Source organism: Felis catus, chromosome B1 (assembly GCF_018350175.1).
Source record: "Felis catus isolate Fca126 chromosome B1, F.catus_Fca126_mat1.0, whole genome shotgun sequence".
Lineage (NCBI taxonomy): Eukaryota > Metazoa > Chordata > Mammalia > Carnivora > Felidae > Felis > Felis catus.
In genome coordinates this window covers 136,816,526-136,843,015 of record NC_058371.1, presented here as the reverse complement: position 1 = coordinate 136,843,015, position 26,490 = coordinate 136,816,526, and the positions used below count along the sequence as shown (strand labels likewise).

Genomic DNA, 26,490 nt, shown 5'->3' with positions numbered 1-26,490 from the left:
GGGAATTTGAGAGCTGAGGCGTTTGTACCTCGACGGGCTGCACCTCCGCGGTTTTCTTCCGCCGACTTCCAGCCATCATCTCCTCCTCGTCGTCCTCCTCATCGCCTGGCTGGAGATCGGCGGCGGTGGGGGAGGCAAAAATGCTCTCTAAGCTAGGCCGGTTCCTTTTGCGGACAGCAACCCGCCGGCGGATGCGGGAACCACCTTCATTCATGGCAGGGACCGAGGACCCTGCCCGAACTTCGTCCCGCGTGACCCAGCCGCCAAACCCCCGTGGAAGAGGGAGTGGAGCACTGGGCGAGGGTAGCAACTGACGGGACACCGCGCTCGCCTCTCCATCCACCTTAGGGTAATATCGTAAATCAATTGCCCGGAGGCGGGGGGGGGGGGGGGGGGGCACTCAAACCGGAAGCGGAGGCCCGAGCAGAGGGGCCCGCCTTCTCCTTGTCCAATCATAGGTGTCCCAGAGTTGTGCCTGTGAAGGGTTGAACGAAAAGGTGCTGCGCAGGCGCATTGAAAACCTTACCGACTTCGGTTCGCCAGCGGAACCTTTGAATCGAGTTTTCGGGCCACCAGGGGAGGAACCCCGGAGGCGACTCGTCAGGACTATTTGGAAAGAGGATAAGGAAGAGGAGGAGCGAGGATCCATGGCGGCGCTGGTTGCTGTTTGCAGTGATCTAGGGAGGAAAAAGTTGGCGTACTTCATAAAGCCAGCTCTCTGCCTCAGAGATCCTAAGACTCACGCGGGTAAAGTTTCCATAACCTATGCTCTTTTGTGGCATTGCAGCCTGTTGCATTGGCCCTAATTAGGTTGGTGGAGTGGTCACTGTTAGCCAAACGACGCCGGTTTCTAGGCGATTAAGAGCTTCTCCAGGATATGTGGGAATCTGTAATGGCCCGTGACTAGTGTTTTAAGGCAGAAGGGTGCGTGATTGTCGTCGAGTACACTTTTTTAACCACACGAAGAGAGTGATCTCCTGATTCTCAGAGTACTTGCTTGAGAGCTCTGGGTAGAGTTGGTAAGGAAAGTACATTTCCAGAGTCACCCAGCAGATTATAGGGGATGTCTAACGTTCCAGATCAGGGCGAAATGGTGACATGGGCTCTCGAATCTGTCATTTCTGCACGTTATCTTTTCTGTCAATACTTTCTTTAGGGGGTCTGTTACTACATTTTCCCTATGGTATAACAATGCCTTTCTGTTGCTTTCCCGGTATTTCCATCAAAATCTGCCTCTAACCGTTGAGTGAAGGGAAAATAAACTTCAGGAAGAGAGCAGGTGAGAGGTTGTAGGGGTAGGGAGATATATGCCTTTTCCCCAAAGCCTTGGAAAGCACATTCATCATAAATCTTACTCTGCCTCACTTCTAAAGGTTTTTATCCTGTCGTTGTTTGTAAATATAAAACCTCTTTAAAAAAATCTTTTTTAACGTTTATTCATTTTTGAGAGACAGAGAGCATGAGCGGGGAAAGGGCAGAGAGAGGGAGACAGAATCTGAACCAGGCTCCAGGCTCTGAGCTGTCAGCACAGAACCCCACACGGGTGCTCCTCACGAACTGCGAGATCCTGACCTGAGCCGAAGTCCCACGCTCACCTGAGCCACCCAGGAGCCCCAAAACCTCTTTGTTCAATAAAAATTTTAAATGTTTATTTTAGAAAGAGAGAAAGAGGAAGAGTGTGATTGGGGGAGGGGCAGAGAGAGAGGGAGACACAGAATCAGAAATCTGCTCCAGGCTCTGAGCTGTCAGCACAGAGCCCAGCCTGGGGCTCAAACCCATGAACTGGGAGATCATGACCTAAGCTGAAATCGGATTAACTGACTGAGCCATCCAGGTGCCCCCAAACCTTTCTTTTATATTGTATCCCTTGGTTCACCTTGCTTCCATAAAAACAAATATATTTCTTTAGTTACAGAGCTAACAAAAAATTGGTTTGTTTCTGTTTGTTTAATTGCAGTGCTGTGGAGAAGCTGTTCACAATATACGCAGGTAGCCAGCAATGAGGACCTGGTAAGGCTTTTTTTCTTCCCTTTAAGGCATTTGCAAATATGAGCAAATTCTTACATTTTAGCTATTTGAATAAAGTTCAGCTGGACGACAAAACAATTAAGAAAATAATCACAGTTTGAAAATTATAATTCATTGGTGAATCAGCACTTAAGAGAGCTTTGAAGTAAGAGAATTTCTAAAGATCTACCAAGAAGCATCAATTGTGTAAGACCATACTTTTCTTCCTAGATCTTAAATTTAAAGATATGTGCTTTAGAAATTAAAGAAGGTAGTTTTGGTGTGTGCAATAATTGCAGAATATCCAACAGAGGAATTGGACAAAGTCTCTTCCCCATTTCAGATTCAGTTCTTTGTGCCATTCATTACTGGGGGAGTTTGGGGGGGGAGTGGGTTTGGTGTTTTAGTAAGTGAGTGATCAAAATTAAAGTTTTACAACCAGGATGTTCAATACAGTTTCATTTAGCCTGTAGATGTATTTTTATGGGTTTCAAGTGCTAGCTTTGGGCTTGGCCAGTATAGCTTTTCCTGCTATATGCAAAGATGATTTGACACTAATCAAACCATACAAAACATTTTAACACAGTGTAGAGAAGGAATGTAATCATTACATGTGAGCTGCATATAAATTGGATTAAGAGTCTGAAGGGTTGGAAAACAGAATTCTAGTCCCTTGAGCATCCTTCTTGGTCATTTAATGCACACCACAGTTCAAGAGAGTAAAGGACATTACTAGAGCTGTTTTATAGGTCATAAATTCCCCTGAGATGCTAATAAAATATGGGCTCTCAGAAAAAAGCTCACAATTTCATTCACTTGAAATTTTGCATACAACTACAGGGGGTTAAGGTCTTCAAAGCCATTTCTAGATAAGAATATCTTGATTGGAGACATGCCTGTACTGATTATAGATGGGAGGCATTGTGACAGAAGCATTAGAGGTAGTAGTGAGGACAGAAAAACCAAAAAGGTTGAGATATAAAGCACTTTGGGGCCATGAAAGGTATCCTCCCATAAACAGAGATTGTATTCTATCCCAGAATCCTCCTCCATGATTTAATTCCTCCTCAGCCAAACCAAAGTACGCGTACAAAACATTTATAAACACACTGAAATCCTTAAAATGGTGACTCTTTTTTAGAAACCTTGATTTTTCTTCTACAAGCCAAGCTGTCATTTATTCTTTTTCATATTAAGAAAGGTACAACTAATCCTTTGGATAGATTCAAATGTGGTAACCTTAAGATTTAATTCTATTTTAATATTAACACATTAAACTATTAGATTTTTTTCTTTCCTTTATCTTAGCCCATTCCAATGGAAAATCCTTATAAGGAGCCTCTTAAAAAATGTATTTTGTGTGGAAAACGTGTAGATTATAAGAATGTACAGGTGAGATATGGTTTTACTTCACTATGATACTTGATTTTAGGATTTTTGCTCCCTTGTTAGTCATAACTAAAGAGAATCAAGTCAGGTTTGTAACAGGCTTTGTGTAGAGGCACCTGTTGTAGTAACTTCATAATTTCAAATCTGGTTTTCTATGTACAAGGCATCCCTTTTATTAAAATGGGAGCCCTTTGGCTCTCCCTCATCTATTATTTCCGCTCAGTGTTTTCTTCCTTTTTTTTCCCCCCTGCCTTAAAGGTCTTACCAGTAGCTCACTATGCAGGGATTCTTAGTTGGTAGAGTTAACAATTTGGAAAAAGCCCCTCTGCTGAAGTTGATCTCTGTACTGATACACTACCAATATCACTGCTTCAAAGGTATTTTTATTTGTTGTCCAGGGCTCAGCAAATTAAAAGTGGCAAATCAGGGGCAAGAATGGTTCTGGAGTTAAGTATCCTGACAGTAGCATAAAGTGATAGCTGCCTTAGCAGCAAAACCATTAAATTTAAAGCACGTCAGGAGGATTATGCGTAGTGCCAGCACAGTGCCTGCTACCTGAAAAGTACTAAAGAATTTAAATTAATGAAACACAAAATTATGGCAAGTGGCTTGATGTACCTTTTGAAGACCTCACTGTAGTCTGAAAGAATGTGATAGCCTGTCATGATAGATGAAATGTTTAATGCTAAGCATAGTATTTTAGGAAAGTATCTGTGGAGGTCAAGGAAACAGCTTTAGCACTGAAAACAAGTGCTCATTAAGCTGTTGTATAGACTTTTTTTGACACACTGGATAAGAGATCTTAACTTTGGTAATTAGCTTTTTCATTTAAAAAGATCTATTAATAGAATGGACATAGTATTTTTATTTAATGAATTTTGCCTGAAATTAAGCCTTTACATAACTTGACAGTGATATATACATTTTTTAATTTACACAATCAAGGTTGAACAAATGTATTGATATAAATTTTTTTTCTTCTCCAAATAAAACTCAAAACAGCTTTTGTCCCAGTTTATATCTCCATTTACTGGATGCATTTATGGAAGGCACATAACAGGTATTTTTTCTATTATAGCAACTTATAAAAATTAGATAAATGTACTTGTTATTTAAGAAAAATGGCAGATATTCAGATTGTGCTATAAATCACTATTAGACCAGATATGACAGTACTTTGAGAAAGCCTCTTTGTAGTCCAAAAGGGCTATTATTTTACATGTCTTCTTATGCTCAGAGCTAACTACAGGCGGACATGTAAAAAAAAAAAAAAATGAGGGCTTAAGAAAATTGCATTGATGTTTTGGAGTATACTATAATCATTCCTATTTATTTAAACCTGGGGCCAATTGCCTCTAGGCCAAGTTGGATCTACCACTTGTTTTTGTAAATAGCTTACTTTACGTAGTGTCTGTAGCCACTTTGTGAGCTACATCAGACTAAATTAGGACACTGTATGGCCCACAGAGCCTAAAATATTTACTACCTTGCTGTTTACAGGTTTTCTAGCCTTTCCTTAAGACAGTTGTTGTGCATTTTGAGTGCTGACATTTTTTTATGAATATGAAAGCATTTCTTTCATAGGTCTTTGTGGGAAGAAACAGAAAGAAATCACAAAAGCAATTAAGAGAGCTCAAATAATGGGTAAGAGCATCTGAAAAACTGAATTGGGCTAATCGAAAGTTTTTGCTCGTTATCTTTTGTGAAGAACTTTCATTCTTTTTTACAGGGTTTATGCCAGTTACATACAAGGATCCTGCATATCTCAAAGACCCTAAAGTTTGTAACATCAAGTATCGGGAGTAAATTACATGTCTTATCATCAGTAAATGTATTTTACAATAAATGGTTGTATGGTTTTAATATTGACTCAAATTAGAAGATTTAATAATCTTTGAGTAGAAAATAGGCTAAATCTTGCCAAATGCTTGTAAGTTTTAAATTCTTAATAATTGAGATCTTACAAGGAAAAAGTGCTTCCACTGCTCATTAAAGAAACATTATTTAAAATGTTAATACTCATCACATTTTACATACATACAAACTTTAAAAATTGGTACTGTAGGATTGTCATTTTATCTGGTCCCCACTTAGCTCATACCATATACAACTCATATTGGGATTTTAAGTATGGAATAGAGGACTTGGAATTTTACTTGAGTCCCAGATTTTGTCTTGTAAATGGGATTTTAGGCATATGGTTGCATCAAGGTAGAATGCTTTTATTAATGCCCAAATTCCATGTGACAGAGTGTAGACTTGAAATTGCTTAGATTTTCTAACTACCAATATTTAAGTATGCCTGGCCAGGACAGTGGGTGTTCCCTTTATAGAGACATTAGTTATGCGGGTGTGGATAGTGGTGCAAAGACCCTAACATTTATTCCTGGGCTAGTCTATCTTGAAACTGGTAGTGTACTTTGATTTTTTTTTTTTTTTTAAACATTTACTTACTTTTGAGAGATAGAGACAGAGCATGGATGGGGGAGGGGCAGAGAGAGGAAGACACTGAATCCAAAGCAGGCTCCAGGCTCAGAGTTGTTAGCACAGAGCCTGACACGAGACCCAAACTCATGGATGGTGAGATCATGACCTGGGCCAAAGTCGGACACTTAACCAACTGAGCCACCCAGGTGTCCCAGTAGCATAATTTAAAATGATCCATAAACAAGTGGTCTAGTAACTAATTGCCAAAAGATGAGTAACTGGGGGAAAATGATATAGAAGGACCCTTTTCCTTCTTTTCATTTAATACCAAAAGGTGGGTCATCAAACTTAATTATGGAAATTCAGCTGGTACTGACCTTAGCAAGCTTCTCTATGACTGGAAGTTTAGCATTTCTTTCTTCAAGATGGATCATTGTGCCAAAGTATGAACTAAATACATTACCTCTCTATAGTGCTTTAGCAAACTGAACTTTGTATGAAGGCCTGTTTCTTTTAAGGAGTCTGAAAAATCTTTAGTTACTGTCTTAAGACATTTGCATATGTTGGTTGCTTATTGCTTCTGCTGGTCCTAGTCTAGCTTATTTTTTTTTTTGTTTAAAAAAAAATTTTTTTTTTTAACGTTTATTTATTTTTGAGACCGAGCATGAATGGGGTAGGGGCAGAGAGAGAGGGAGACACAGAATCAGAAGCAGGCTCCAGGCTCTGAGCCATCAGCCCAGAGCCCGACACGGGACTCGAACTCACGGACCGCGAGATGGTGACCCGGGCTGAAGTCGGACGCTTAACCGACTGAGCCACCCAGGTGCCCCTAGTCTAGCTTGTTTTATCTGTTGATTAGTAGACTGGTACATGGAGGGCAGGAAAACACTAAAGAGGCAGATGACTCCAGACTGGTAAGTAGCAGCGTAAATAAGCCAGAGAACTTACTTACAAAGCTGGTCTTGGGTGACCACAAGACAGATCTCAGAAAAACAGATCTCTGCACCTGCCCGTCAAGAGTCTTAAAAGTTTATATTGAGGCCTTAACTGGGTTTAGTCACACATAATCCATATGGTCTTAACAGCTTGCTTTCTCAAGTCCATGTCCTTGGAACACTCCCAATGTGGTAACAGTAGGCAAAGTGTATATTCCAAGGATGGGAGGGGGTGAGGAACCTTTGTCTCAGTCCAGCATACAGGTAAACTAGGTGATGTGTGCTCAGTGACCTCCAGCAAGTCATTTGTTGGCTGCATTTAGTCATTATGTTCTGTGTGATGCTCTATATGCTCTAGTGATGTTTGTGGTTATTTTAATTTTAGTGTGTGTGAGTGGGGTGGGGAGGGGCAGAGGGAAAGAGAATCTTAAGCAGTCTCCACGCTCAGTGCAGAGCCCAACACGGGGCTTGGTCCCACAAACCCAGGATCGTGACCTGAGCCAAAATCAAGAGTCAGAAACTCAACCAACTGAGCCACCCAGCTGCCCACCTGCCCCATTTGTGGTTATTTTTAAGTCAGGTTTCAGACTGCCAACCTATTTCCCCTCCCTCTGCCCTGTGTTGTTACACCACAGTGCTTCTTAGGTAACCAGTTAAACAGCCCCAACAGAAACTCTTTATACAAAACATCTCAGTTGTTATGTGGGCTTCATAAGCACCCCATGGGTAACTAATACATGTTAACATAGATAAAAGATAATTTTGATAGTAGCTAGGAATTTGTTCTGCCACTAGGAAGTAGCAGATGGAAAAGCTATGCTCAAAGTTTGTGTTCAGCATTTCATCCAGTGAGTGAAACATGAAGGCTTCATATAATGTGTAGGCCTTGTGGAAAATTCTCACAATTATGTAAAAGAAATAAAACACACAGTAAAAGCTCTCTTAGGCAACTTCCATTTAACCAGCTCACTAGATTAAACTGGAGGTTTACATCCTCAAATATCATACTGAAGCCCATAATTCTTCAAACCTGTTGAGTTCTACATTGCCAAGAGTCAGCTATTTTGTTCCCAAGTCTGTGTCAGTTTTGTCACTGTATTGAAGTAGGAGCATTAAAAAGTTACTGCAATGAAAACTAAGTAAATGCTTTCTAACTGACTGCACCACCCAGGGTGCCTGGGTGGTGCAGTCAGTTAAGTGTCCCACTTCGGCTCAGGTCATGATCTCGTAGTTCATGAATTCAAGACCCACATCAGGCTCTGTGCTGACAACTCAGAGCCTGGAGCCTGCTTCAGATTCTGTGTTTCCTCTCTCTGCCCCTCCTCCGCTCGTGTGTGCGCACTCTTTCTCAAAAATAAATTAAAACATTAAAAAAAAATAGTTGTCAAGTTAGGTGTGTTAGGACAACTAAAGAAGGGTGGAAGTAGAAGGATGCTGTGAAATGGGAAAAAAAAAGTAGTAGCATTTTGTACTTAGGTTGCTTTGCAAGCTTCTTTAAATTCTTTATAAAGAAACTAAAACTGGGAACTATAAAAGTAATGGATGTGACTTATATAGGAACACCAGTATACTCACAGAAAAGTTCCTAGCCCTACAACAAAAGATTGACAAAATGAATGTACAACTCCACTTTATGTTAAAATGAAATCTGCGATAGACATGTATATATAAATATATATACACATATGCACCATTTTTGGTTCCCACTTTAACTGGTGTTTCTAGCTACTTGACCAGCTACTGACCTCAGACACACCATTACCAGACTTGTCCTATACTCAAGTACTGGATTCACTCAATTTTGTGTAGAGGACTCTAGACTAGGAAGAGATTATTTGTGCTGTATTTTAGTTGTGCCATAATCAGAACTGCCAGATTTAGCAAATAAAAATATAGGACATGCAATTAAATTTGAATTTCAGATAACCAATGAATAATTTTTTAATGAATGTCCCTAATATTGCATGTTTCCAGCATTTTATCTGGCAACCCCAGCCACTTATAACTTAAGGAATAGAAACTGTAATGACTTAAAATGAAATACCTCTTCACATTTTTAGACATCTTCTTCTATTGTGTTCTAATGCTAGTCTTTCTTTTCCAATTCTAAAGTATGCTATATAAGTTTAAAAGAACCATCTACTTAAATTAGGCCTTTCCCTCAACAGTTTTGTAAAAGGGGCACCTGGCTGGCTTGGTCAGTGGAGTGTGTGACTCCTGATCTTGGGGTTGTGAGTTCAAGCTCCTTGCTGGGTGTAGGAGATTAGTTAAAAATAAAATCTTTCAAAAGGTGGGGGGCAGAAAAATGTTATGGTTTTAAAATAAAGTGCCTTAAAAAATAAATGCACTAGAACTTATGTATTACTGCAAATTGCTGAACATAGTAAAGACAATATAAATGTCTGGCTTTACCCTTCAGCCAATCAAAGCTCTCCTTTTGGCCTAAAAAGATCAAAATGTAGGAGACTGTGGATATTCACCAGAACCCTTCATTCTTTCAATCTCTTCATCTGTTTCAGGGCTGCTCAATGTATATGCTTTTTCTTGATTACTATTATCAGTATCTGTTTTAGATGGTTTGTTTTGTGTCTCTAACAGCCGTGACTTCTTGAATTGCCATCCATCATCAGTATCTAAAGCTTTATGTTTAATCATTTGCGGTGTACTGCTAGCTGGACTAGCTTCAGGAATGTCGGTGTATTCTACCATTAAGGTCAGGTTGTCTATCACATCAAGATGGTGGTTGGCAGTACAGCTACTTTTAGAAATATGCCTATTTTTCAAAGAGATAACACATGAATGAAGAAATTCGCAATCTGGAAAAAAGGTCCGTAAAGCTTCGCAAAGAAAAATGTTCTCCTGAGGGTCTTTTTCGACGGTCTCCCCTAAACAAAATAAAATTAACAGTTCAACATGCGATATTTGTTTTACAAAGCTTTTGTAGTGATCTATTTGTTAAGTCAAAAAGAGCTTAACTGAATATTTCTATCCTCTAAACTCAGAAAAATAGTGTGCATAATCCCAAATTCTAATTTACATGCCACTATATTCTAAACGAGAATTTAAGTTGTATTTTTTAATATCAACAATATAGTATAGCTATAATAATACTGAGTTCTTTGTTAAGTAGGATTTAAGAGTATTAATAAAACAATTATTTTTAATCCTAAGGTACATAAGTTCATCAGTTAGTTTAGTGGGCTCATCCATTGTTCAATCACGATTTTTTTTTAAAAGCACAGAAGGCAGTGATGTGTGAACTTTTTACTTACGTGCTACTTGAATTTGTGCCTGTTTTCTTTTTTTAATTTCCCATTTCAATCTGTGTACATCCTTTAGTAGTTTCTCTACTGCTCGCTCACTGTGTTCTACTTTTTTGCATATACTCTGCAAAATAAAATAAGGGCGTAGATAAAATTCTAAGTGGTGTACTACAGCCTAGGTTCATAAATAACAGAAAGCCCTTTGTGGATTTTATATTATTATTAGCCTTTATAAATATATATTTTTTTATTTTGCTATTTTCTGAAGGAATGCAACAAGCACTTGTATGGTGCTTTATAGGTTATAAGATGCTTTCCAGATGTATTAACTTCCCATTTATACACACACAGCTTTATCACACCTGTTATCTGCATGGTAATACACAGAAATAAAAAACAAAAATATTTAAGTCATTTACTTTGAAACAAAAAATACTGTAGTATTTTGAGAGATGCATATTTACTCCAAACACAACATTAAGAAACTGACAATAGGGGCGCCTAGCTGGCTCAGTTGGTAGAGTGTGTGACTCTTGTCTGGGGTTGTGGGTTTGAACCCCATGCTGGGCGTAGAGATTGCTTAAAAATAAAATCTTAAAAAAAGAAAAAGAAACTGACAATAGCAAGTAACTATGTTTTACTGGTACTATGAAAGAAACCAACGTGCAGACACAAAGGGAAGAAAGTTCTGATAGCATTTTGGCTCCTGGTTCCAATTCCTTCCCGACGTTCAGCTGCTTTCTGCCTACAGCTCCTGTAACATACCTCTACATCCCCTATTTTAGCCCAAGTTAGTACTTTTGACATAAGAGTTCTAATATATTGCTATATGAAATATTCTGCCATTAAAAAGAACTAGACTATGTAGCAACATGAAAAATGCTTAGTGACATCAAATAAAAATCATGACAGTCCCCAACATCATCAACTACATAAAAGCATGTGTATATGTATTAGGGAAAACCCAGAAAATATGGTAAAGTGAAAATAGTTATCTTACAAGTTGGGATTCTGGACATGTCTGTTTTCTAAAATTCCTGTATTATCATTCACATTAAAAACCAGTGTGCATTAGTACTATAAAATGTATTAACCCTATTTCTTTCAGTGTGGTGTGTGTGTGTGTGTGTGTGTGTGTATATATATATATGTTTTTTTAATGTTTAATTTTGAGAGAGTGAGTGAGAGCACATGGGGGAGTAGCAGAGGAAGAGGGAGACAGAGGATCTGAAACAGGCTCCACACTATCAGCACAGAGCCCGACGCGGGACTCAAACTCATGAACCACGAGATCATGACCTGAGCTGAAGTTGGATGCTTAACCAACTGTGCCACCAGGTGCTCTCCCTTAGTGTGCTATACTGAGAAGTACGGTGGCCATGGAATATACTACTCAGATCTCCACTGGAGGAAGCATAGTTGACTGACAGCCCCAGCTACCAAACTTTCAGGTCAGCTACTGAAGCCACACTTCCCCTCAGCCACTCTTAACCAATGACTAAACACAGTGGGTATTAGTACAAATCCATTCCTGTAGGACAATTTTGCTTAGCCACCTCTCTAGCCCTGTAGTCTTTTTTTTTTTTTTAAATGTTTATTTATTTTTGAGACAGAGAAACACAGAATGTGATTGGGGGAGGGGCAGAGTGAGAGGGAGACACAGAATCCGAAACAGGCTCCAGGCTCTGAGCTGTCAGCACAGAGCCCAATGCGGGGCTCAAACCCACAAACCGTGAGATCATGACCTGAGCTGAAGAGAGATGCTTAACCGACTAAGCCACCCAGGTGCCCCTCTAGCCCTGTAGTCTAAAGCTCTCTCTACCCAGTTGTCCTCCCATCCTGTCTCCTCTCTCAGGTGTCAGACTCAGCATTGTAAGTCTCCCTGCCTGTTCTTGTTCCTCTCCCTTTTATCCTTCTCAGGCCTAATCTCTTACATGTCTAATCCCATCCTGAAGTCTACTTCTCAACTGATACAATGAAACAGAATTTAGTACTGTGGTAGATTATTCTGTTCTCAAATACATGCTTCCCTTTTTATCCTGTAAAAGGATTATATATCCCTGCCTACTTCCATGAAATAGGGATATATAATCTGGCCCATGAAATGTGAGTGGACGTGTCATGTAAGCTCTGAACAGAAGGGTGTTTTTTGGTTTTTAATTAAAAAAAATTTTTTTTTAATGTTTACTTATATTTGACACACACACACACACACACACACACACACACACACACCATGAGCAGGAGAGGGGCAAAGAAAGACAGAGACAGGAAACAGAATCCAAAGCAGGCTCCAGGCTCTGAGCTGTCAGCACACAGCCTGATGCGGCACTCGAACTCAGGAGCCGTGAGATCATGACCTGAGCCAAAGTTGAACGCTTAACTGAATGAGCTACTCAGGTGCCCCTGAACAGAAGTTTTAAAGCTGTTGTGAATTTCCACCAGCTCTTGCTCTTTTCCCTTTGTCATGAGAAGAGCATGTCCCATATAAGGAATGCTCCTTCAGTGTGGATCCTAGAATAAAGATGACATTTAGAACAGGAGCAGAGTTGCAGCCAAGATATAATGTGAGTGAGACTAAACCTTTGTTTTTGTAGGCCACTGAGATTGAGGTCTTTGTTACTGAAACTAAACCATTAGAAAAATCTAATCAAATGTCAAGTTATCCCTAAAAGATTTGTTATCAATTTGATATGAACTCTAGAAGTAGTCTTTAAAAGTGTTTGATATGTGAACTTACCTTTAATTCCTCTTGTAAAGAAGCATACATTTCATTTATTTTATGTACCTCCTTTAAAGATCCATCTTCTTTAAAAAATTCAGAGCTGTAAAAATTACCATTTTGTCAAGCAAATGTATAGAAATCATTTTAATACTATGACGAAAACTTATTTGTAGTTGAGGAGCAACAGAAGATTCTTTTTACTGGTTTTGCAGGGACATTTTGTCAACCAACTTGTTCACAGCAAAACCAATCAGAAAACTTAGTTCATGTATCTTCACATTAGCAGACTTCAAAGCCTCTTACGTACTACTGCCAAGACTCAAAAGATGTTAAGAAAAATAAAGACTGAAGGAGAGAGGGGGAGAAAGGTTTTCAATTTTTAAAATATTTTACTGAATTTAAGTCATCGTTGATTAAAAGAGGTATTTTATATACCAAAAAGACAACAACAAACAAAAAACCCGGTAAGGCATAGTTTGTAAATTATCCCAATTAGAGATAAATGTAAAACTGTGCATCTCAGAATTAATATATTCAGTTTCTTTAAAACTGTTAATTCTTGTGGAACACAAAAATAAATAAAATCTAGTCTCTTATTCTCCAGTAAGTACCCTGTAGTACCAGTGTTGTTATTTCTGTCATTAACTATTCCCTTAACGAACACACAACAGTTCTAGCTATACAGCTGTAGCCTATAGTATGAGTGAGTCTTGGCTAAAGCCTCGTATTTTTGTTGTTACTTAATATCCAATCTAATTTTATGCCTTTATGATCTAAATTGCTGCCTTAGAAAATTATTTTCAGGCCAGCTACTTACTCTTAGAATATATATGTTGACATACACAGGATATAAAACAACCCTTCTCTTTTCTGTGTATTATAAATGGCCAAGTGCTAGAAAGAAATATGGAAACAGTAAAAAATAGTCTAGTTTATTTGAAATATGTGGTTATTACTTTTCCTTTTTTATTTTGTTGTGTAATAAAAATTAATTTCAAAAAATGAATAGAAATTTAGTGGGAAAGCAGCTGAAGAATCTCACCTGTGTGTTTTTATTGCTCGACTAAAACCAGTGGACTCACAGGAACCTGATACAGTTTTATAACACAGTTGTTCAGACATGCCCAGATTGGCCACCACTAATGGTATCCTGTGAAAAAGTCTGAAATAATAAAATTTTAAAATATAAAGTTAGAATAAAGTAAAATATTAACCTCTCCTTATTATATACCTATATATACTTATACATATTATATATAGGATACCTTTCCCCTACAAGATAAAAAAATAAACAAAAACCCCATTCCATACTACTTACCTGAGATAAAATTTATTGACTTGAAGCAAATGGTATTTAAAAGTGATGAAATGTGCATCGTGCAAGGTAATTTTGTGAAAACAATACCTTTCTAAAAAATTTTTTTATTTTAGAGAGCACGAACTGGGGAGAGGAGCAGAGAGAGAGAGACAGAGACAGACAGAGAGAGACAGAGAGAGAAAGAGAGAGAGAGAGAATCCCAAGCAGGCTCTATGCTTAGCATGTAGCCCAACATAGGGATCAATCCAACAACCCCGGGATCATGACCTGAGCCAAAACCAAGAGTTAGACACTCAGTCGACAGAGCCACCCAGGCGCCCCTAAAAGAAGACTGTAATGTCTATTTTAACATGTAAAAATAGGCAGTATTGTTGAGATTCATCCTGTCTTCCATGAATAATAAAATTAATCTTGGCACCAGGGTGGCTCAGTTCGTTAAACATCCAACTTCAGCTCAGCTCATAATCTCACGGTTCGTGAGTTTGAGCCTTACATCAGGCTCTCTGCTGTCAGTGCAAAGCCTGCTTCAGATCCTCTGTTCCTCTCTCTCTCTGCCCCTCCTATACTCTCTCTCTCTCTCTCTCTCCCCCCAAAATAAGTAAACATTAAAAGAAATTAATCTTAGGGGCACCTGAGTGGCTCAGTTGGTTAAGTCTCTGACTCTTGATCTCAGCTCAGGTCTTGATCTCAGGGTGGTGAGTTCAAATCCATGCACTGGGGGTGGGTGTCAAGCTCACTTAAAAAAAATAATAAAATTAATCTTAGTTGGTACTCTTTTCACTTAATCCTCATATCCCATGAGAATGTTGTTTACATAACCTGTTGGGAGTCTCTGTTAACTCATTTTGGTGGACCACCAAGAACAACCTTGTTTCTTTCTTTGCAGAGGTTATAGAAAAGCTGCTCAAGTACCTAGGATTAGTTCTATATTACGTCCTTTAGGAACCATATCCAAAGTACACATATTTTTTCCACCTTATAACAAATCCTCTGTGGCAAAAACACAAGTCATCATTCCATACTGGGCTTCTAATTTCCTTATGCAACCTTCATCTTCCCCATCTATAAGAAAATATGGTACACTAACTTCAGAGGGTTATTGTAACAAATGCAACAGTATTTGAAATATTTGTTAGGCTGCAAAAAGTACAATGAAAACATTGAGTATAGTTTTCTATTAACTGAAAACAGCCAATGACTGGCCAACATTACCCCTTCTGAGGTTTATATAAGGCATGCTCCAGCCGATGAGTAGAGCAGCTTTCTGTTATTATACTTGGTGTTAACAGCAGAAAAACCAGTTCCCGGCTTGAAAGATGCTTCTGTAAGTTTTTATGAAGCAGTCTCTCTCTAAATGTCATGATCTGGTCTGAATGACGTCGGAATTTGTACCAACCAACCACAGCCTGAGGGAAAATACAGAAAAATATCAGGTGTAGACCTTAGTGGTTACAATTATTATGTGTCTTACTGTCATGATCAAGCAATAAAATTGACAACCTTTAAAATGGCACTCTTAAATTTAGCAAGATTTTGGCATATATAAACAAAGTACATACTTAAGTATATACTTTACATGTATAAAGTATGTAAACTGACTTGTGTAGTCAAATTATTTTCCATTCAGTTATGGAGCTACTATTTTACTTATATAGAGAAAAAAAATTCCTAACTTCTTCTAGTTTCTTGGTATCATTTGCTATTTTAAAATCAGTCTTTAGTCAAAATTTAAATGAAGAAAATGTCAGTGAAAACAAATTTAGTTCCTATATGGATATTTGGTTTGCTAAATAAATTGAACCCAATAGCTTTTAACTGAAATTTATATGGGAATGATACCACCTTTAGAAAGTGGGTTTCAAAATTGAGTAAGATCATATGAAATGTTTTTACAAACTGTAACATTTGCTGAACAAATTTGTTAGTATTACTAAACTTTTTTTTAAAAAACTGGAAAAATAAAATCTCATTTAGTAATTATAGTTTAGTAATTATAACAAAGAGCAATTACTTTGCTTAAAGGTCTGTGTATGACAATGTCAGCAACTAAGTTTTGTATCTGCACATTTAAACTAAGGAAATTAAAAGTTTTCTTCTTTTTAAAACTAAAAAATTTTTATAAGTACATTTTTAAATACCCAAATATAATCAGGGGGCAAGCCCAAAGCATTTTCAACAAAGGAAGTTTTTTAAAAGAAACTTACTGAATCTACTTTTATTCTCAACTCAGAGACCAAAAAGTTTTAAGAAGTACCCCCCCCCCCCCCCCCCCGCCAATTTTGTATCTGGGGGGAAAAAACCTGTTTTGATCATTCAACAAGTCTTACCTAAACACCAAGTATACTAGTAAAGGTTAGGTGCTATATAGCAAAGCGCTTTAACTGCAGCTATGTAAAAGAACAGTAATGAGTTAAGTCCTGGAATAAATGGTATGGGAAGGGGTATGGTAGGAATGTGGAAGAGGAAGAGATCAATGCTAATTAGAATAGTCAAGAAAGTGGGGTGCCTGGGTGGCTCAGGCGGTTAAGCATCCCACTTCAGCTCGGGTCATGAGCTCAATGGTCTGTGGGTTCAAGCCCCGCAGGGGCTCTGCGCTGACAGCTCAGAGCCTGGAGCCTGCTTTGGATGCTGTGTCTCCCTCTTTCTCTGCCCCTCCCCTGCTCATGCTCTGTTTCTCTCAAAAATAAATGTTAAAACAATTTTTTTTAATTAAAAAAAAAAAAGAATAGCCAAAGATGAGAACAAGATTAATATTTTTAATGACTGGTTTTGCTCTCAGAGCAATCCCTTTGAACTTCTGGAAGGAAAAAGCCTTTCTTTCTTCACTTGCTTTATAGAACACTGTGAAGACAAATGTTGCCAAAAACTTCTGTTAAAGTATTACACAGTTTTAGGATATAATACCAAAAAAACCCCCAAAAAGTCAGGGAATACCTTTTTGACACTTGATAATATTTTCTTCAGTGCTTGCTCATTTAATTCACCAGAAGAATTATAAAAGCTGTAAAAGCCAAAATTAAAGGCATTTCAAATAGGCTAAAAATATGGATTTTATTAGCATTTTTAACTGTAGTTACTCCTTACCCACCCAAAATCCATATACCTACTTGCTGGTCATATGAAGTTCTAAAAATAAGAATAAAGTTCTCAAATTAACAGACTTAAAGTGGTAGAAATAGGAGATCCACAAGCAATGAAAAAGGCAAAGGAGTGGAGAATCCAGGGATCCTTCATTCAACAAATATTTCTGTATGTCCGTTGTACGTAGAACACTATACAAGCTCTAGCTTTTTCTGGCAGAGCAGTTTAAGACCACACAAAAGCCTTTATTTCTATCATCCCCTACCACAGATCTTTCTCACCTTTACCAAACGCTCCACTGCAGTTCTTATACAACCTTAGCTATGTGTACATACAGTGTGACTGTAAGATAGTAATGTTGATTTTTCAAGTACAATTGATATAAATCATAAAACTATACCATCTTGTAGTTGTTTGCTTTATGAAAATTTATCTAACTTATGTGTGTATTTTTCTACATGTATGTTATACCTGAATGAAAAGTTTTAAGAAATATCATAGCCTATTAGGGCTACAGTGCTATTACTATCTGTAGGACTAAAAACACAAGTTTTCACCATAGAAAGGCAATAGGAAGCAGGCTGGATAAAGAACCTAACCAGGCAAAAGATTACATTAGAATATGGTAAGTGAGGACACAAATGATCAAATAAACTGGAATGAAAGAGTAGAAAAAAGGGCTGCTGTTGATATATGAGAATGTGTCACTGAGTTTAGAATATGCAATGAGGTGACTGGGTGTGAGAAAAACCCTCTAGGTAAACTGGTACCTGGGAGAGGCAGTGGAGACCAGCGAAAGCAAGCATATAAATACAGAGAAAGAACTATTAGGGCTGAAATGAACAAGTGAATTTTCTTTAAAAAGTCTTTTCATTTTTATCAGTACCACCATGTATAACTGACAATTAAGATATCTTGTTAGTTTTAAAATTTACTTCATTCACACAGAATAATTTTCACAATAGATCCTTTACTTCCTCTTGCTACTTACCTAAAGAGCTGATAGCATGGAATATATTTCTGGATGTCTGGAAAAAAGGAATTTTTTGCTATGATTATGTAAGTTATCATTTGAATAGCATACACCAAGCACCTCATATATGAACAGCATATACTGAGGGAGGAAGTACTTTACCATGATCTCATTTAATCCTCACCACAAAGCTATGAGACCAATCGTTCCTTCCATTTTAAAGATGTGGTAACAGGTAGAGAGAGTGGGGGGCCAAAATTCAAAGCCCGTGCCTCGGTCTTAACTAAAACACTACACTCCCTCTCAATAGGTTTAATAATGGCAACACAAGAGATAAATTTAAAGTTGCTATATTTTCATTGGGTTCTAAAAAGGTCATGCTCTAATTCTACCCAATTGACAACAACAGCTGTTAAAGGGATTATCTTTTGTTATTCCAAGCAGCTGCTCCATAAAGGATCTGTTAATGTTAACTACAAAAAAAAAAAAAAAAAAAAGCTAGTATCCTTTAGGAAGTAACTTTTATTCTCTTTCCAGTAGAAATACATCAAAATACATCTGAATTCTGGTAGCTACAGATGCTGTGCAAAACAGATTAAATTCTATTGCATTAGACATTATTATAAGTCTTGTAAGAAATATCCAGATGAATATGGTGTCCCCTCTATTATTCCAAACTTCCAGATCTCTCAAAATTATTCAAGGAGCAGTATGAGTGAAACATCCACATCTGATAACAAAGAAACTTATCCAGTGCACACAAGTCCAGGGGCACCTGGCTGGCTCAGTTGGTAGAGCATGCGACTCTTGATCTCAGGACTGTGAATTCGAGCCCCACACTGGATGCAGAGAATACTTTAAAAACAACTACAGAAAAAGAGAATACAAGTCCTTCTGGGCTTCCCACTTTTAATTGTAACTTGTGTCAAAAATCAAATTTTACCAGACAGCATTTACTGGATTACTGTAACAGCAATCACTTATTTCAGATAGTTCCTGTGACATGTCCTCTTTGCATATCTCTTAGCTGGGCAGATCCTAGCCAGATTACTAGAATTTTTTTTAGTTACTTAAATCAAAGACATCAGTGTGATTACAGAGAATTTGTGAATCTTCAACAAGGTGAGGAAACCCACTATCAAACTGCTGTTGAATCTCTTCAAGTAAACATCTGAAGGCTGTAGACATCTCTGCATCTTTGTACCTGCAAGTGCCATCTTTAAAGACAAAACTACATGAAATCACCATTTCAATAACTTTATGTGTATATTAATAAAAGTCATTCGGTCTATTTAAAAAAGGAAAAGTGATCATCCTCTTGAGACATTTTTCTTCTAGAAAATGTATGTCACCCTCAGACAAATCCCTGTTTGAGAAACAACAACAACCGAACAGAAACAATCTTTGTAACTGATAATTGGTCAAACATACTCTGGTGTAGATATGGGAAAATACAAAAATGATGAAAATCTCACTAACCAAAGCAATGTAGTAATTTGTAGATCCTGGATTTTACTTGTTATCATCTAATAATCCAACATTTTAAAATAATTTGAGCAAATACTTAAGTGTTCCTATAGCATTTGCCTAATACCTCAATGCTTAGCATTGTTCCAGCACGATGGAGTTGCTCAGTAAGTGGTTGCTTAAACTCCTCAAAATACTTTTGCTTACGTTGGGTGGTATGCCAGTTACAATGTGGGGGAGGGGGGAATGCCCCAAAGGCTTGTTTTTAAAGCTTCTGTCTGACGAGGAAAAAAACCACATTAACAAAGTAAAGCTACAAACTGTATCAACACCTGTAACACATAACAAACGGCCAATTTCCCTAAGTTGTAATTTGGTATTACAAATCAATTAAGAAAAAGCAAAACAGTAGAGTAGAAATATAGTCAAAGTATGCAACAGTGCTGTCCTTTCCAACAAACAAAAGCTAAGAAATACAAATTAATATAATTTCTTTTGATTTATTGAATTGGCAAAGATGAAAAGATTGGAAAATACCTAGTGGTGGAACCAGTATGGGGACCCAGGCACTTTTACATATTATGAAAGAGTCTTAAGAACATGACTTTTCCCAAGGCAATGGTCTACCTCTAGGAATTTGACTTTCCAACAAGACTCGAAGTCATAGAGATATATGCACTACAAAGTGTTATTGTATTGTTTTGTATTAACAAAAAAACAAAGTCATTTGTAACTGGTTTAAGTAGATACAGTGGGAATTCTTAACTGGTAAGTAGATACAGTGGGAATATAAAGCCATTAGAAAGAATGGCAAACTATACATATTGATACTATTCTACACTAACAGAACAGTATCAATGGAGATATTTATCTTGAAGATATTTACCCATTTATAGTATAATCCCTTTCGTGTAAATAAAAATACACATATACATGTGTATTATTAATGAGCAAAAAAATACTCATAAAACAGTGGTGACCAGAGAAGACTCTATTGAGCGTGAATTTAAATTTAATATATTTACTTTACACATATATACTACATTTATATACATATATAAATCCACATATATACTTCCATTTTTAACCTTTTAAAGTGGCAAACAAAAAATGACATACAGTAGGAATATAAACTGGTACAGTATTTCTGGAAAGCAATTTGCTAATACAGATCAAGAACCTTAAAAATGTTCATACCCTTTGACACTATAATACCACCCCCAAGAATCTATCCATAATAAATGTAGGAAAATATTTATGTACAAGGATGGTCACAGAATATAATTTATGATAATGAAAAACTGGAAACTACTGATTATAATTTAAAGGGCTGCTGAAATCACATGGAGCCATTAAGAGTAAGAAAGCTAACAGAATACACTGCAGTTATAAAAAATGATATTTAGAGGATTGTTTAACATACGGAAGTGGTCATGACACAATATGATGTCATGATGCCACATTTTTTATACAGCATACTACCAATTTTGTTTTTAGAAATACGCTTAGATAAAACTCTGTTAGGTAATCAGAGCCTCTCCCCCCACCCCCCATATATTTTAAAGCTCCTTTTTCCCTTTCTTCCCTGAAAGAACAGCTGCCATCTGCTGCAGGTGTTTCACCACCCACTCGTCAAACCCTTCACAGTCTTGCCTTTTCCACATCACGCTCCAGAAGTTACTTACGATGATCTAAAACGGAGTCGAAAAAACTGAGTTTTTCAGTTCTCATCTTCCAATTTTTCTGTAGCACTTAGTGTTTGTGTCCAAACTGTTTTATCTTTTTTATTGGTCTTGCTTACTGGTTCCTTCTCCTTTTGTTAGGCCACCTTCCTACCACTTAAATACATGCAGGAGCTAGTTCAGCCGCGTTTCCCCACAGTAATCTTACCGCATCTTAGGTTCCACACTCTTGCTTTAGGCCAGAGCCATGATTTTAATTGAGAAATGAATACAATGCATCTTTTAAAATCTGCATTAAAAGGTTTTATCTATTTTTTAAAACAATTTACAAACTAATTTATGCTGATCCCATTTAGTATAAACCATCAACTATAGTAGACACAGAAATAAGTGATCACAGGGGCGCCTAGGTGGCTCACTCGGTTGAGCATCTGATTCTTGGTTTCTGCTCAGGGCATACTCTTGCGGTTTGTGAGACTGAGCCCCACATTGGGCTCCATGCTGACAGCGTGGAGTCTGCTTGGGATTCTCTCTTTCTGCCCCTCCCCTGCGCTCTCACTCTCTCTCAAAATATATAAAGAAAGTTAAGGGGCGCCTGGGTGGCTCAGTCAGTTAAGCGTCCGACTTCAGCTCAGGTCATGATCTCAGGGGTTGAGTTTGAGCCACACATCGGGCTCTGTGCTGAGAGCTCAGAGCCTGGAGACTGCTTTGGATTCTGTGTCTTATTCTCTCTCTGCCCCTTCCCCACTTGTGCTCTGTCTCTGTCTCTCAAAAATAAATAAATGTAAAAATAAAATTTTTTAAAAATGTATAAAGAAAGTTTAAGGAAAAAAAAAGAAATTGAGTGACTCACCAATTGTATAAATAACTTCAACATCATCCATTTGGGAATCAGTAATACTATTCTTGGCTTCACCTTTCACTTCCCCAAGAAGAAAACCTTCCTATAAAGGTAAAAAGCAATCTATGGAATACCATGATAGAATTACTACTCAATCACTTAACCAATATATCCCAAGATCAGGTGAGGGTCCCTGGTGAGGGACCAGGTACACTTTCAGTTTAGTTGGGAAATATGAACAGTTTAATAAAAATGAATAGAAGAGACTGTAAATACTGCTGTGATTTTAGCACACCTAGAACATAAAAGGCTTAAAGCCAGAAATGAGTACATAATGTCTGAGGAAGGAAGAGCAGGGTAGTTTGTCTTGGAACAGAAGGCTCCCCTTTCTGAGTAATGAAATTATGGATAGATGGGAATAGCGCCAATAATGAAACATCCCAAATAACTAGCCAAGGACTCTGGATTAATGGCACATGCTTCTGGGAGCCAGTGGGTGCTTCTGAGCTATGAAATGACACAATGATCAGTGGTTTTAGACTAAAAGTTATACAAAAATATTAAAGATTTGGAAATCAGTATCAAAGTCTGATTTCTAAAAGGGGAACTAGGAGCCCTAACTGTTTTTTAAAATGCAGGCATTTTGCCACAACAGCAGTGATGTCTTTGAATTTCAGAGAATTCGATATTTTCATTTGGCACATTTAAAGACCCAATATGCTTGATGGACAAAGATTTTACCTTCTTTATAATTAGGTAAGAATGCCCTCTCCCATTCCATTAAAAAAAATAATAACAAAAAAAAAAGTTTCAATAATGTGAATCTTTACTGGAATCTAGGGGGAACAATCCAGAACTCTATAGTCCAGTTTTTTAGACAAACCCTGGGAAAGGAAGCAGTGTCAATGCAAGAACAGCTATCCAGAAAATCACCTTTTAAAGATGTTAGGAAAAAGATGTAAGAGTAATGGCCTCTCTAACACGATGCTATTTCCCAAGGGCTAATCCTTTAAACTACAGAGACTTAAGGACCCATTTTGTTTATATTCACACAAAGACTTTCCAAAATAATTTCCACAGCCACACACATTATAAATTGTCATATATTTGCTCTTAGCTAGGTATTAATCTACAAAGTTATTTAAAATTGTAGGGGTGCCTGGGTGGCACAGTCAGTTAAGTGTCCAACTCAATCTCACTGTTCCTGAGTTCCAGAGCTGATGGCACCCAGCCTGCTTGGGATTTGGTCTTTCTCTCTCCCCCTCCCCTGCTTGTGCTCTCTCTCTCAAAATAAAGAAAGAACACCCCCACACACACACACTTTAAAACTGTATACATGAAAGGTATCAACTCCAACCTTATTAGGATTGTGCCAAAAAACAATTTTGGAAACAACATGAAATGAAATACACAATATTTAGCAGAAATCAGTAGGCTGTGTTCAGTATGGTATTCTCTAAACTGTACTAGCATACTAAGCTCTTAAATCTAAGCCAGTATTTCTTGGGCTCAAAGTTTTATAGTCTTTTTCTGATTTCATAAGTTTTTCAAAACGTGTACTGTATTTAAAAAACTACCTCACTACTTCATCCAGAGATTTTTGAACCTGGCAGAATAATAATATCTAAATTTGAGGATAAATTTAAATGTTTCTATTGTAACTGAAAGCATCAAAAAGGAACTAGCTGAGGCCTTACAATTTCATAAACTTGACACCAATGCAAACAAAAATCAGGTATCACATACTCCAAATTAGGCTTTCCCATCCACTAAGCTTTGCCCCAGAACAGCCACTGGATGCATCTTCTATTCCTTCACTAACCTACAATTTCAACAAACGCGCACAGCAGCTGCTCCGCACGGAAAAATTCAGCGGCCTCTGAAAACCACTATCGGTAGTTAGGAGGAACGGAAAAGTTAACCCGCAACACCTTCCTACCGTAGTGGGAGAACGCTCTGTGAACTCTCCATCCTTTCACAACTAAGTTTAATCAGAAAAAAAGGGGGACTGCTGGAAAAGAAACGCGGGTGTGTGGGACACTCCGGTCCGGGCAAAGAAATAAACACTGGTTAGAAAAGGAAGGGCTACTCCTGGAGAAGACTTGCCGGACGGGAGACACACCTACGACCGCCCGGGAGAGGGGCAAGGCAAAGCCCCAGGGCAGAGAACCAGCGCGGCGCCGTCGGGAAGCTCATGGGCGGGGGCCGGGGTAACGGCGGCGAAGGGCGCCCGCGCTCGGGGCCTCTCCCGAGGCGACGCCGGAGCCCGCCTCGCCCCTCGGGCTCACCGTGTCCGAGTCGGTGTTCAGGTGCTGGAAAGCGAGCGCGCCGAGCACAAAGCCGGAGAGCACCGCCGACGTACTCTCCCCCTCCATGCTTCCGCAGGCTCAACGCGCAAGGGGGATCGGGAGAAGCGGCCGGGGCCCGGCTCCTTGAGCGTCGCGGCGGTGAGGCGGGGCCGAGCGAGGAGGTGGTGCCTGCGCCGGCGCACTGGACCCTGCGCGCTCCGCCGAGGGGGCGGGCCCGGGGAGGCGAGGGAGCTCCGGGTGGAGGAGGGCGCGGCCAGGCGGCTGTGGAGGGCGGGGCCGGGGCGCTGTGGGTTTTTCACCTGGGGCGCGGTCCCGGTCGCATCGCGGCTTCCGCTGACGGCTTCGCAGTAAAGGCGGCTGGTTGTTGGCCACCACGAAGTGCGTTTGGGTGGCCAGCTGCTGCCAAGGGCCCTGTGGCGTATATGCAAACTATAAAAAACGAACAATGCTGACAGAATAGAAACAGTGCTTATGTCGCTGTAATAGCACAATGGAAATACCCTGGGTATGGATTTCAAAGTGCGTGATACTGCCATTTTACCCATTGAGACCTCTAGCATACTGGCACCCTTTTCATAGTCTCTTCTAGAACTCTCCAGTGATGTTACATCGTGCGTGTGTGTGTGTGTGTGTGTGTGTGTCTGTGTGGTGGGGTGGCGGCTTCGGTTTCTTTGAGGATTTGCTATCTTTTAGAAAACTAAAGAATCAGGTTAAAGAATATGCTGATTATAAATATTGTTTAATGGCATGTATAACCGTGTTGTGTTGAGTCATTTGATATAAATGGTAAGGGGAGTGGGAAGACCAGGGCTTGACAATATTCCACACACAATATGTAAAGCTATGTTTCTTAAGTTATTAAGTCAGCAAAATATCAGACTACTGAATTGAGTTACTGTTGCGTATTTCTGGGTTTTGTTGTGTGGTGGCTGTGTTTGGCTGAGTAACACGTTGAAGACAGATGTGTAGAATTATATGTTTATTACCTGAAATTAAGTTTCTTGCCTTCAGTTTAGCAAAATCAGTTAATACGAAAAGATTTGTCACATAATTTCTGTTTTGTGAATGGTAATCTAAAGGATTAAAAAATAAAATGCAACACTATTCCAAGAGATCAGAAATAAACCCTCAATATAAAGTCGAGTAATTTTCAGTAAGATTGCCAAGACTGTTCATTAGGGAAAGGACAGTCTTTTCAACAAATGCAAAAGAATTACGTTAGGCCCTTTCCCTATACCACAGACCATAATTAGCTCAAAACGGATCAAAGATGTCACAGTAACACCTGAAACTATGAAACTCTTAGAAGAAAACAGGGGGAAAGCTTCATGATGTCAGATTCAGCAATGATGCTGTGGATGATACCAAAGGCACAGACACTAAAGGAAAAAATATAGAAATTGCATTTCACAAATTAAAAACATTTGTCCATCAAAGAACGCTATCAAGGGGTGCCTGGGAGCTCAGTCGTTTAAGCATCCTACTTTGGCTTGGGTCATGATCTCATGGTTTGTGAATTCGAGTCCTGCATCAGGCTCTGCGCTGATATAGCTCAGAGCCTGAAGCCTGCTTCTGATTCTGTGTCTCCCTCTCTCTGCCCCTCACCTGCTCACGCTCTCTGTCTTTTAAAACTGAGTAAATGTTAAAAAAAAAAAAAAAAAAAAAGAACACTATTAAGAGAGTGAAAAGGCAACCCACAGAATGGGAGAAATATTTAGAAACCATATATGTAATAAGAGATTAGTATCCTGAATATATATAAGGAAGAACTCAACAACAGTAAAATAACCCAATTAAAAAATGAGCAAAGAACTTGAATAAACATTTCTCCAAATAAGATATACAGATGACCAATAGGCACACAAAAAGATGCTTACCACCACTAATCGTTAGAGAAATGAAAATCAAAACCACAAAGAGATACTACTTCACATGCATCAGGATGGCAACGGTATAATAAAAAATATGTTTGGTCTTTGTCCCTGCATCCAGGAACAATGCTCCTATAACTCTTGGAGTCTCCAAAGTGATAAAAGTATCTTTTTGCTAATGTGATCTAGGGTTGGGGGAGCC

The 26,490-nt window shown here is 38.6% G+C and overlaps 3 protein-coding genes across 15 annotated transcripts in view; 1 reads left to right on the top strand and 2 right to left on the bottom strand.

Moving 5' to 3' along the window:
- Positions 1-214, bottom strand: part of HELQ (helicase, POLQ like) — a 41,802-nt gene extending 41,588 nt beyond the window's left edge. For 6 of the 7 annotated variants that reach the window (XM_006930999.5, XM_019829298.3, XM_019829299.3 and 3 more), the window contains exon 1: positions 29-214. In XM_006930999.5, the coding sequence (XP_006931061.2) occupies positions 29-214 (186 nt within the window). The remainder of the gene's footprint in view (positions 1-28) is intronic. The other variant, XM_023252975.2, reaches the window with a different exon arrangement.
- On the top strand, positions 208-5,259 carry MRPS18C (mitochondrial ribosomal protein S18C). 2 transcript variants are annotated; one of them, XM_045056161.1, is made up of 6 exons: positions 208-349; positions 459-747; positions 1,958-2,010; positions 4,399-4,456; positions 4,981-5,040; positions 5,126-5,259. In XM_045056161.1, the coding sequence occupies exons 2-6, from the start codon at positions 648-650 to the stop codon at positions 5,200-5,202; spliced, it is 348 nt and encodes a 115-aa protein (XP_044912096.1). In that variant the 5' UTR covers positions 208-349; positions 459-647; the 3' UTR covers positions 5,203-5,259. The 2 variants fall into 2 exon arrangements, with proteins under 2 accessions (XP_044912096.1, XP_011280050.1); XM_011281748.3 differs by lacking the exon at positions 208-349 and adding an exon at positions 3,316-3,399.
- Positions 4,242-24,582, bottom strand: ABRAXAS1 (abraxas 1, BRCA1 A complex subunit). 6 transcript variants are annotated; one of them, XM_006930998.5, is made up of 9 exons: positions 24,397-24,582; positions 22,121-22,211; positions 18,137-18,173; positions 16,999-17,065; positions 15,277-15,470; positions 13,789-13,908; positions 12,762-12,846; positions 10,031-10,145; positions 4,242-9,643 (listed from the first exon to the last, which is right to left on the bottom strand). In XM_006930998.5, the coding sequence occupies exons 1-9, from the start codon at positions 24,481-24,483 to the stop codon at positions 9,210-9,212; spliced, it is 1,230 nt and encodes a 409-aa protein (XP_006931060.2). In that variant the 5' UTR covers positions 24,484-24,582; the 3' UTR covers positions 4,242-9,209. The 6 variants fall into 6 exon arrangements, with proteins under 6 accessions (XP_006931060.2, XP_023108742.2, XP_044912093.1 ...); XM_023252974.2 differs by lacking the exon at positions 24,397-24,582 and adding an exon at positions 24,231-24,355; XM_045056158.1 differs by lacking the exon at positions 24,397-24,582 and adding an exon at positions 24,048-24,197.
- Positions 24,583-26,490: the final 1,908 nt, after the last annotated feature.

What these genes read in the sequence shown, in the direction of transcription:
- MRPS18C (XM_011281748.3), top strand. Translation starts at nt 648, where the DNA reads ATGGCGGCGCTGGTTGCTGTTTGCAGTGATCTAGGGAGGAAAAAGTTG. An exon ending in TAGATTATAAGAATGTACAG is followed by an intron (nt 3,400 to 4,398) that starts GTGAGATATGGT and finishes AACTCAAAACAG; the next exon opens with CTTTTGTCCCAGTTTATATC. An exon ending in TTATGGAAGGCACATAACAG is followed by an intron (nt 4,457 to 4,980) that starts GTATTTTTTCTA and finishes TTTCTTTCATAG; the next exon opens with GTCTTTGTGGGAAGAAACAG.
- ABRAXAS1 (XM_006930998.5), bottom strand. Translation starts at nt 24,483, where the DNA reads ATGGAGGGGGAGAGTACGTCGGCGGTGCTCTCCGGCTTTGTGCTCGGC. An exon ending in CCATGCTATCAGCTCTTTAG is followed by an intron (nt 17,066 to 18,136) that starts GTAAGTAGCAAG and finishes TGGCTTTTACAG; the next exon opens with CTTTTATAATTCTTCTGGTG. An exon ending in CGAGCAATAAAAACACACAG is followed by an intron (nt 12,847 to 13,788) that starts GTGAGATTCTTC and finishes TAATTTTTACAG; the next exon opens with CTCTGAATTTTTTAAAGAAG.